The sequence below is a fragment of the Podarcis gaigeae genome (genome assembly GCF_964106915.1).
Source record: "Podarcis gaigeae genome assembly, chromosome: Z".
NCBI classification, from domain to species: Eukaryota; Metazoa; Chordata; class Lepidosauria; order Squamata; family Lacertidae; genus Podarcis; species Podarcis gaigeae.
In genome coordinates, this window is record NC_139691.1 from 48220483 (window position 1) to 48233035 (window position 12553).

General features: G+C 40.6%; 1 protein-coding gene across 5 annotated transcripts in view; it reads right to left on the reverse strand.

The window, feature by feature from the left end:
- Positions 1-12553, reverse strand: part of LRCH2 (leucine rich repeats and calponin homology domain containing 2) — a 56332-nt gene that overhangs the window by 24708 nt on the left and 19071 nt on the right. For all 5 annotated transcript variants that reach the window (XR_014560309.1, XM_083722820.1, XM_083722819.1 and 2 more), the window contains exons 2-5: positions 9103-9247; positions 4202-4328; positions 719-824; positions 482-618 (exon numbers count right to left, since the gene is read on the reverse strand). Coding sequence is in view for 4 of the 5 variants with exons in the window: in XM_083722820.1 (XP_083578946.1) it covers positions 482-618; positions 719-824; positions 4202-4328; positions 9103-9247 (515 nt within the window). In the remaining variant the exon portion in view is untranslated. The remainder of the gene's footprint in view (positions 1-481; positions 619-718; positions 825-4201; positions 4329-9102; positions 9248-12553) is intronic.

Consider the following 12553-nt stretch of genomic DNA (forward strand, 5'->3'; position numbering starts at 1 on the left):
AAGCATTCATTTAGTCAGATGGGAGGATTTACAGAAACCTTAGCACCGTTTTTATTGATTACCTCCAATCGTCCCCCCCATACAGTATGCATAACACAGCACAGCACATTCCCATCTGTACCCTTGTAGTACAGATAACTGGGTAGATTAAACAGGACTAAACACATCCATCAAGTTCAGTAGCAAGTATTGCTGCTCACCTTTCCCCAACAGTGGACTGGTTTTTAATATTATTTTCCCTGCATCTTATTTGAGAAGAGTGAAACTCATCTCAGAATATGACCAGTTGATTATTACAAAGGCATGCCCCACTTCTGGCCACTTTCCCCCAGGCATATTAAAACCAACATTGAAAAGTGATCAAGAAGAAAAAGTGCTAGATGAATAAGTATCTCACATAAAAGGGCAGCTAGATGAAAAAGTATCTCACATAAAGAATTGTTTCTACTTTAAAAATGAGAAAAGAATGTTTTAATTGAACCTGTGCTGGTGGTATCTGCATTGGATTATTGTCCAAAATTATGACTTGCAAGCGATGTAGCTTCCTGAAACACACAGGTATTTCTGTGATTTTATTACATGAGAAGTCCAGCTTGACCAAGGGAAGGTCTCCTAATTCTATTGGTGGGAAAGGGAAAAAATCAGAAGCTCATACATCAAAAATATTGATATTGTTTAAATGAATTAAAGAAGAGGCTGGAAGGAAATACAAGCTTACCATCAGGTAGTATATGAATATTATTTCTTCTTAAATTTAATTCTCGTAATGACTGCAGCTTTCCAATTTGCTGGGGAAGGACTTGGATCTCATTACAGCTAATATCCTACATTAAGAAACAATGAGTCAGAATGTCAAATAGTGACTGAAATTTCAAAAGCATACATTGAAGAAGGTGGCTAAAGCAAATGAGTATGTTTTAAGGAATGCATGTGCTTGCATTTTGGTTACAGCATTCTTGAATTTTGCAATAGAAATGAAAAAAGGAGATACTGTATCCTAAGAACAGAGGAATTTTGCTTTTATGCAAGGCATATGTTATAATCTTAAATACTCAAATAGATTTTTTTAAATTTAAATTTTTAGCCACCCTTCAGCATAAAGTACCAGGGTAGGTTTAAAAAAAGGTAAAGCACCCCTGACAATTAAGTCCAGTCACGAATGACTCTGGGGTTGCAGTGCTCAGCTCGCTTTACTGGCCGAGGGAGCAGACATTTGTCCCTGACTAACTGCAGCTACAAAAATCTGAAAGAAACTCTTGCAGATGTGGCACTGTCTGTGCTGGACCATTGTCTTGCCTTGGTAATGGACTGGATGAGAGTCAACACACTCAAGCTCAATCTTATAAGACTGAGGCACTGTTAGCAGGTGTTTTGCTAGATTGGATGGATGGGAGGTTGCCTGCTCTGGATGGGGTCAATCGGGGGTACTTCTGGATCCTTTGCTGTCTCTTGGGGTTCTGATGTCCTTGGTGGCATGGATTCCCTTCATCAGCTTTGGCTGGTGGCCCAGCTGTGCCCCTATATGTACAGGGATAGCCCAACTTCTGTTGCCTATGCTTTGGTAACCTCTAGGTTATATTACTGCAAATAATGTAGGGCTGCCCCTAAAGACAGTTTGGAAACTTCAGCTGGCACAGAATTTGGCAGCCAGGTTGCCCGCTGGGGCAAGATGATTAGAGCCTATTGCACCAATCCTGGCTTGACTGCACCGGTTGCTATTGTATTTTTCGCTCTATAAGACACACCAGACCACAAGACGCACCTAGTTTTTGGAGGAGGAAAACAAGAAAAAAAATATTCTGAATCTCAGAAGCCAGAACAGCAAGAGGGATTGCTGCTTTCACTGCACAGCGATCCCTCTTGCTGTTCTGGCTTCTGGGATAGCTGTGCAGCCTGCATTTGCTGCATAAGACGCACACACATTTCCCCTTACTTTTTAGGAGGGAAAAAGTGCGTCTTATAGAGCAAAAATACAGTAATTATGTTCTGGGCCCAGTTCAAAGTGCTGATTTTTACCTAAAACCCTTAAGCAACTCAGGACTGCAATACCTCAAGGGGTAAAGGTAAAGGGACCCCTGACAGTTACGTCCAGTCGCGAACTACTCTGGGGTTGCGGCACTCATCCCGCTTTACAGGCCGAGGAAGCCGGCGTTTGTCCACTCTGCAGACAGTTTTTCTGGGTCATGTGGCCAGCATGACTAAGCCGTTGCTTCTGGCGCAACGGAACACTGGCACCAGAGCAACGCATGGAAATGCCGTTTACCTTCCCCCTGGAGTGGTACCTATTAAGCTACTTTTGGGCATGCTTTCGAACTGCTAGGTTGGCAGGAGCTGGGACCTCAACAGGAGCAATAGGAGGGGATCGTGGGGATTTGAACCACCAACCTTCCAATCCGCAAGCCCTAGGCTCAGTGGTTTAAACCACAGTGCCACACGTGTCCCCTACCAGGGTAGGATAGAGTAATATAATTTACAATTATAAACACAGATAAATTGCTAAAATTATAAAAAAACTGGTAGAACTATACCATGTAATTCTGCTTACATGGCATTACACTTGTAATGTGGGAAAGAGTGAAGATAAGATAAGTCATATATATGGGGCTGGGGGAAAATCTTTATCTACAATATTCCTTTTGAATCTTGTTGACAAGGAGATTGTAGATTATTGACAAGTAGCAAGAGCTTCAGAGTTCAGATGATTTCCATCTTTTGAGAAATATCAAATGAGTGGGATATCAAATGAAAAAGTTCTATTCCTTAAATAAGGTAAGTCTTTTTATGGAATGAAATCTACTAATGCATCTTTAAAATGACGACTTGAGCAGTCGCATAAAAATTAATCCGTTAGATTTTCACTATTTATTCCATCCTAGAAGGACCATATTGGCCTGAATATAAGCCTCACTTTTTTTTCCAAATTCTGACCACGAAAAGTTAAACTGCAGCTTAAATTTGTGACCTTACAAAAACTGGCTTTTACGATATCGCTGCTGAAACAGACATGCGGTAAAACGGAACAGGTGTGAGTGCCTGTGTAATTTTATGGGAGTGGCTTATATTTCCCGCCCCGACCTGGCCACTGATCCATGCGATGGTTATCTCCAGGCTTGACTACTGTAATTCGCCCTTGAAACTGTCCCAGAAACTCCAGTTTCCGGGGTGCAGAATGCAGCAGTGAGGCTTCTTACGGGGTCTCTGCCATGGGAGCATATTCACCCAGTGCTTTACCAGTTGCACTGGCTCCCGGTGGAGTACATGGTCAGATTTAAGGGGCTGCTTTTGACCTTTAAAGCCCTTCACGGCCTAGGACCCTCGTACCTACGGGACCGCCTCTCCCGGTATGCCCCACGGAGAGCCTCAAGGTCCATAAATAACAACACCCTAGTGGTCCCGGGCCCTAAGGAAGTTAGATTGGCTTCAACCAGAGCCAGGGCCTTTTCAACTCTGGCTCCAGCCTGGTGGAACGCTCTGCCTCATGAGACCAGGGCCCTGCAGGATCTGATTTCTTTCCGCAGGGCCTGTAAAACAGAGTTGTTCCACCTGGCCTTTGGCTTGGAGCCAATTTGATTCCCTCCCCCTCTTTCTTTTTTCTTTCCTTCTCCTCCTGCGTTGAGGCTACATTTTATTTTAATGTTGTAATATTTTAATTTAATTTTAATTTTAATATTTTAATATTTTAATTTAATTTTAATTTTGTTTTTAAGTTGTAATCATTCAACTTGTTTTTATTATTGCTTGTAAGCCGCTCTGAGCCCGGCCTTGGCTGGGGAGGGCGGGGTATAAATAAATTATTATTATTATTATTATTATTATTATTATTATTATTATTATTATTATATTCGGGTATTGTCTTTTTTTTTCCCTTGAATTTTAAAGGTGCAGTTTATATTCGGGTGTGGCTTATATTCGGGCCAATATAGTAAATTGCAGGATCCTGATAGCATTTCAGTCACAAAAGATATAATTCATATTTTTGTTTCAAGCTACATATAGCACCATTTGTTTAAAATAAAGTTGAAGGAAAACTCATTGCACTTCTATTCAAACAAAAGGATTGCTCTGGGATATTTAAGTATGCATGGATTAATTTAAATTTGCCACTCACTGTGGTAGGGCTTACTACTAATTGAGAATTGGCCCAAACAAAGAATTAATTATAAAGATTCAACAAAGAGAGAAACTATACCATGACACTCACCAATTCCATTATATCTCTCAATTTTCCAATTTCTTCGGGAATGGACACAAGTTTATTATTGCTGACAACCAAAACTTTAAGCGGCAGATCAAACAAGTATTTTGGCAATGTTGATAAAAGATTTCGACTAAAGAGATTAGAGAAAATATATGATTATGTCTGGCAGCTATCACCATTCAGATACAGAGATCTACAAGCCACTTAAAACCAGCATGAATATTTGCTCAAAATTGTTACTTTAGTGAGAATCTCATTGATAGTAAAGTGGTGTGTGTTTTTTTTAATTCTCTTTTTCCAATCAGTACAAACACAAAACTAAAAAGACACATACAACAAAAACAATTAATAACAATAATAACGCAAATTGACAACACAAATTTAGATACCCTATGCCTACTCCTTGTTTATCACCACTCTCTCCCCCCTCTATTTCCCACTGTTATCAGCCTTGTCACTTAGATATTTGTTCCAAATTTCTTAATATTTATCCATTCTTATTTTGCGTCGACAAGCAATTCTTTTATATGTAGCTAATCTGTCCATATTATCAATCCGTATGCTCAGTGGAATCTTTTTGCGACTCTTCCAATTCATCAAAACAAGTTTTTTTGCTTCTAATTTAATGCAATACAACCACTTTTTTTGGCCCCTTGAGATCTTCCAAGTTTCCGGAATATAATTTAGAATTAAATTCGGTTCTCCTAACTAACAATTTCTTTTTATTACTTTTGCTATAAATATCCTCACCTCACTCCAGAATGGTCTGATCATCGGGCAGTTAATCAACATATGTATTAAGTTCACATTTTTACTCCCCCATCTCCAGCAATTATCGGCACTTGTTATTTTCTTCTGATATAATCTTGCTGGAGTCCAGTGTACTCTAAATACTATTTTCTGTTGAATAAGTCTAAGTCTTAAATCCATAGAGGCTTTTTCTATTGATTTTATACTTGTCTCCCACATATCATTTGTTATCTGTACTCCTAGCTCATTACACCATTTTTGTCTTCCATATTCTAAATCGTATTTCTTCCTGTTAAGTAAAGTTTTATATAGTGCAAGTGTATGATTTTTCTGTTTTCGTTGCAGAGATTAAATCCTGTAACAGCATGCGTGTTTCCAATGCAGCTATAGCATCAGGGCCAAACTGCTTTTCCAACATATGTTTCAATTGGATATTTTGCCAATGTGTTTCACTGGTTAGTCCATACTTTACTTGCAAAGTCTTATATTCCACAAATTTGTAGTTCTCATCAATTAATTGATTCAGTGTCAAAATACCTTTTATCATCCAGTTTTGCCAAATTATTACTTGATTTCCAATTTTTTATTTTGGGTTGGCCCATATTGTTAATTTCTCATGCTGATAAAGGTTATCCTTATTATTTTTATTTATGTTCATCCCCCCAAAAAATTTATATCTGTTGATGAGGTCGCTGCAATGTTTTCCTTTCTTATTAAAGGTATTATTTGGTTCATTTTCTTCTGTTTTAGACAACCAGCTAGAATTTTTGTCTGTCTTTCTCCCTGTTCCCAATATGTTTGTCTTAGACATAATAAGCTGAACTCATTTTTTTGAGCTAGTACAGTGGTACCTCGGGTTACATGTTGGCAGAGAAAGATATTATCTTCCCTCAGATATAAGCTTTGTAGCCTTCCCATTCCATCAGTCTTGACGTTAATGATTTGGAGTTATTTTTAAAATATATTTGCGTTTCTTGCATTATATATTGAATGAAGTTCTTATCATTTAGTAATGATATATTAAGATACCATCTCCTCATACCTTCCTGGGTATTGAATAGATTATATTCCAATATTACTGCTGAGTGATCACCTATAATGGGAATATCAATGTCACATCGGCTAGTAAAGGAATACAGTGATGCTGATGTTTTTTTAAAAAAATCAAATCAATTCTGTGCTGGGTATTGTGAATTCCTGCAAAATATGTATAGGATTTTTTCCTTGGATGGTGCAGTCTCCATGAATCCACTAAATTCCAATATATCATTTAATTATTAATTGTCTCTCTAACCTTTTTCATTCTTCTTATTTATGGTGTGAGCTGCTGTTTCCATCACACATATATATTAATGGTGGAAAAAACCCTTTGCAAAATCAAGTTGCAGTTGGTAGTTGCATTTCCCACATCTATCCTCATTTGGGGGTGGGGGAGAAAAAGGGAGATCCCTCTCATGTGATGACTTCAAAGACCTAAGCTAGCAACTTCATTTGGAACAGAACATGCTACTTTCCTACAGTGGTGCCCTGCAAGACGAACGCCTCGCAAGACGAAAAACCCGCTAGACGAAAGGGTTTTCCGTTTTGGAGGCGCTTCATAAAACAAATTTCCCTATGGGGTTGCTTCGCAAGACGAAAAAAATCTTGCATCCCCCCGCGGGTTTTTTTCACTTTTTTCACCCTTTTCTTAAGCCACTAAGCCGCTTATCAGCTGTTCCGCTGATAAGCCGCTTAACAGCTGATCGCTGGAAGCCGCTTGACAGCTGTAGCGCTAATCCGCTAAGCTGTCAATGGGCTTGCTTCGCAAGACGAAAAATCCGCTAGACGAAGAGAATCGCGGAACAAATTCTTTTCGTCTAGCGAGGCATCACTGTACTTTCTTTTCAGTTCATTACATGATATTAAAATTCACTTTCTATAAAGCCAGAGGGGACCCACTGAGTTGGTCAAAATATTGAAAGTTCAACAGTAAGGCAGAATGCTTCAGTCATTTGCTTTATTTCGTTAAAGGGAACTGGGGTTTGGGATTTTGAAAGGGAGGAATACAGAGTGATATGAATAATTGTAACAGGCTTTGTTAAAGAAGTTCCTCCAACTGTAGAATATATATTTTAAAATAAGAATACAGTCAAACCTTGGTTGTTGAATGTAATCTGTTCCGGAAGCCCGGAAATGTTTGACAACTGAGGCACGGCTTAGTTGCAAGAGCTGCTTCAGACTTTTGGCTTCCGAAAAACATTTGAAAACTGGAGCATTTACTTCTGGGTTTTTGGCGTTCCAAAACAGAGGCGTTCAGGAGCCAAGGCTTGACTTTAGTAAGTATAGCTATAAAGGGCCATTTAAGAGCCCCACTGCATCCAAGACCAGATCACAGGTACATGAGAAAGGAAATCTTAGTTGCCACTTTTAACAATACTGTAAATCAGGCATGTCCAAAGTGCGTTTTTGGAGGCCTAATCTGGCCCACTGGTTGGTTTAATCCAGCCCCTGTGAAGAAATAATTCCTGGGGTAAAATCCTAAAAAAAGCTCAACAACTTCAATCCTAGAAAAAGGTTAACAACTTTGGTCAGCCCTCACGGCCCTCCACTTCATCAAATCTGGCCCTCTTTGAAAAAAGTTTGGACACCACTGCTGTAAACTATATCTGAAATGTCAGAATTAAAAGGACAATATCCACTGCAAATTGACAGGTTCTTTTCTGCCTTCTCAAATGCATTCAAAACCGGAGATTACATATGCTGCCTAAGTAATATGGTCCATTTCTGGCTTGATCTGAGCAGTTAGAAAGCCATTCCTATTAGCAATCTCAAAATATAAAGCTTTTTGCCATTTAGTTCCCTTTAACGTTTTGCTCTCTCCTCCACAATCTCTTTTTTATGAATCTGAGGTCTGTTGTGGCTTCCTATAATCTCCTTTTATGCCCAGGGGCCTCTTAGCTTTTCCTCTTCCTATGCCAATTGTAGGTCTTCTCTGCAGCCACTTCTACAGTGGTACCTCTGGATACGAATGGGATCCATTCCAGAGCCCGATTTGCATCCAGTAGTGAACGCAACCCGCGCCTGTGTGTGCGCGGGTCGCTATTCGCCACTTCCATGCATGTGCGTGACATCATTTTGACTGTCTGCGCATGCAGCGAAACCCGGAAATAACGTGTTCCGTTACTTCCAGGTCGTGCAACCCAAAAGTGCTCAACCTGATGCAATTTCAACCCAAGGTATGACTGTATTTTTAAAGCTAGGACCTAACTGTTGTAGAACAAGGTACCAGGTAACAAGAGGACAGTTCTCCTACTACAACATCTGAGCTCTCTAAATCTGACTAATTCAAATAAGTCACAAAGCTAACATGCAGAATTAGCAGGAAAGCCTCTGTCTCTCAAAGTTAAAAACTAAAAGCACAGCTGACAAGCTAACTACAGTCAGTTTTATTAAAGAGTTTACAAAAGCAAGTTATGACAATATGTTATTTTTTAAAAGCTGGAGTAGCTGTCAGACTCACAATGGCAAAAGGCTACTTCAAATACATTTTTCTTACAGAGCTAGTCTTTGCAATGGGGGGGGATTACCCACCATGTATGTATCTATTTTGCCATGTATATGGACATGCATGCAGCAAGAAAGAAAGTTGTACATTCTTCACGCTACACTTGTGTCTAACACTCAATACTCCCACTCAAAAATAATCAAACACAACACACACAAAGAGAACACTGTTATTTCAGAAAACATTGTCCTGTATCCAACTAAGTTTTACTCAGAGTAGACCTGCTGAAATTAATAGACCTAAGTGAGGCATGTGGCTACTCCAAGTATGACTAACATTGGATACAACCCATCATCAATCTCTCCTGTGTTGTAGTTGGTCCAGCAAATTTTTCACAGGCATGCAGAATGAGCAAACCTCTTTTAGCATTCCTAGAAGCTCAAACTGAAATTTAAAACTTTTACCTTTGCCTCTCAAACATCACAATCTGAAAAAAGGAATACCAGGAACAAAGTTAGACTTCCTTATGCTCTACCTTTTGACTTATTGACTGGAAAGTGGTTCTTCAGTCAACTGTCACCCACAGGAGGACGCTGATACAGTCATGAGCTAAACAGGCTACCTTGGATGACAAGCAATTACATTTAGGAAGCAGGAAAATATTACCTACCTGATATTGAGATATGTTAACATTTGCAGATTTTTAATTGCTTCAGGGATTGATTTGATGCAGTTGTGATAGAGGTTCAATGTCTCAAGTGGTGAAAACTGCAACACATCAGGAGGAATTTCAGTAAATCTGTTCCTGGAGAGATCTAAAAAAAAGAGAGGAGGAGAAAAGACATTTCCACGGCTCAGTCTTCTAGTTTACATTTGAGAGATGTGCAAGAAATGTGCTGTTCTTAAACGACGGCAAAAGCTTTAGTAGAATTGTTAGGCAATTTTATTTTGGAAATTAAAGCACAGATAGATGAAAAATCAAGCATCCACTATATAGTCTATATAGATTGGAATCATCTTCTGCTCATTTCAAATTCTGGGGATAGAAGGGAACTCCCTTCCACCAGTATTTAGATAAATTAAGTAGGTAAGATAGGCTTTTGTGAAATGTAATATGGCACACTTCTCCTTAATTCTAAAAATATTCTCCCGCCAAGTCACTATTTTGCACTTTCAGTGCTCTAGTAAAGAACAAAGGAAATCCCGCAAGCCTGAAGTTTGCCTGTCCAATGCTCTTGGAGAGGAAAGAAAGGAGCCACTGTTCCCTCTCAGTAACCCATCAAGCAAAGCAACTCCAGCAAACTCTTGTTCCATCAGCAATTGATTTGTCCTAAGAAAAGGCATCCACCTCTGAAAAACCAATTTCTTCCATGAAGCATTTGGATTTGGATTAGCCACTTAATCTTTCTCCCAAACTTAAGAGCAGCCTAAGAACACACAGTGACAGCCACCAACTTGGATAGTGAAGCCCACAACTTATGTGCATTTAATTGTGCACATTCAGCTTTAAACACTTGGCAAAATAATAATAAATAAATAAAAAGTGAGCATAAAGGTGGGCATGGGGGGGAGAGACCTTATTCATCCAAAGATCTCAGGGCGGTTCACAGCAAATAAAATAAAATACAAAATAAAAACACAAAATGCATAGTAAAAGCAAAGCAAACCAATAACCCCCCTCCCTTATTTAAAAGGGTGTAGAATAGTAATCATCCAAAGGCCTGGTAGAAAATGAATATTTTGTCTGGCACCTAAAGATGCATAATAAAGCCGACAGACGAGCCTTCTTGAAGAGAGCATTCCATTGAGAAGCCATTGTAGAAAACACCCGTTCTCATGTTGCCACACTCTGGAACACTTGTGCAGGAGACACGTGAAGAAGGGTATCAGATGATGATTGCAGGGCTTTGGTCAGTTCATTTGGGAAAGACAGTCCTTGACGTAGGGACGCGAGTGGCACTGCGGTCTACACCACTGAGCCTTGGGCTTGCCAATCAAAAGGTTGTGAGCTACCGTTGAGGTTCCAGCTCCTGCCAACCTAGCAGTTCAAAAGCATGCCCAAAAGTGCAAGTAGCTTAATAGGTACCACTCCGGGGGGAAGGTAAACGGCATTTCCATGCGTTGCTCTGGTGCCAGTGTTCCGTTGCGCCAGAAGCAATGGCTTAGTCATGCTGGCCACATGACCCAGAAAAACTGTCTGCAGAGTGAACAAACGCCGGCTTCCTCGGCCTGTAAAGCGGGATGAGTGCCGCAACCCCAGAGTAGTTCGCGACTGGACGTAACTGTCAGGGGTCCCTTTACCTTTACCCCTTGAGGTATTGCAGTCCTGAGTTGCTTAAGGGTTTTAGGTAAAAATCAGCACTTTGAACTGGGCCCAGAACATAATTACTGTATTTTTGCTCTATAAGACGCACTTTTTCCCTCCTAAAAAGTAAGGGGAAATGTGTGTGCGTCTTATGCAGCAAATGCAGGCTGCACAGCTATCCCAGAAGCCAGAACAGCAAGAGGGATCGCTGTGCAGTGAAAGCAGCAATCCCTCTTGCTGTTCTGGCTTCTGAGATTCAGAATATTTTTTTTCTTGTTTTCCTCCTCCAAAAACTAGGTGCGTCTTGTGGTCTGGTGTGTCTTATAGAGCGAAAAATACAATAGCAACCGGTGCAGTCAAGCCAGGATTGGTGCAATAGGCTCTAATCATCTTGCCCCAGCGGGCAACCTGGCTGCCAAATTCTGTGCCAGCTGAAGTTTCCAAACTGTCTTTAGGGGCAGCCCTACATTATTTGCAGTAATATAACCTAGAGGTTACCAAAGCATAGGCAACAGAAGTTGGGCTATCCCTGTACATATAGGGGCACAGCTGGGCCACCAGCCAAAGCTGATGAAGGGAATCCATGCCACCAAGGACATCAGAACCCCAAGAGACAGCAAAGGATCCAGAAGTACCCCCGATTGACCCCATCCAGAGCAGGCAACCTCCCATCCATCCAATCTAGCAAAACACCTGCTAACAGTGCCTCAGTCTTATAAGATTGAGCTTGAGTGTGTTGACTCTCATCCAGTCCATTACCAAGGCAAGACAATGGTCCAGCACAGACAGTGCCACATCTGCAAGAGTTTCTTTCAGATTTTTGTAGCTGCAGTTAGTCAGGGACCTGCCCTACCAGGCCAAGTGGAAACGGCCTTTCAAGCAGGGAACAGGTCCTCCACTTGCCATTGAACCCAATGTGTTTTGACTACATGCAATTTTGAGTTTCGGTGCAATCCCAGGAACATAACCCCCATCTATGTTGCAGGCTTACAATACTCTGTTTCTATGGTCAGAAGCAGTTATGCTTCTGAATACCAACTGCTGGAAACCACAGGAGGGGGAGTGCTTTTATACTCGAGTCCTGCTTGTGGGTTTCATACAAGCACCTGGATGGCCACTGTGAGAATAGGATGCTGAACTAGTTGACCTGATCCACTAAGTACAATTTTTGTTCTTGTATTTATAATCACATTAGGGAAAGGGACATAGCTCAGTGGTAGAGCATCTGTTTTGCATACAGAAGGTCTGAGGTTCAATCCCTGACATCTCCAGGTAGGTGGAAAGATGCTGCCAGTCAATGTAGACAACACTAAACCAGTGTTCAAAATTCGCCAGGTGCCAGACACATTTTGCACATGGCTTTCAGCCAGTTGTGACCAAGTGAAGATGCATAGGCACCAGGATGGAGCCTGAAGTCTCCACCATCTGGAAGTGCATGCCTGGAGATCCTTGGATCTTGACTGCTTTCACACACTAGCAACACATCCTGTAATTCCATCCATTATATTTTATCTGCACAATCAGAACAAATGTTAGGAACCCAATGGTCATATTGAAAAATACAACTATTGAGCCATCTGGTCCAAAAATGACAACTAGACATTCTGTTTTGGCAACTGTGACCCTGGTTTAAGGAACCATTTGGGGTCTGGCTTATATATCGGAGTTTCAAACGGTGAACTAAACTAGATGGACCATTTGTCTTGTTCAGTATAAGGCAACTTGTTGTGTTCATATTTGTTACAAGTGCAGCTCTACCACCATCATGACCAATTCTCCTTATCCTCCCTCCTCCACAACTGTTGCTTGAGGGTAA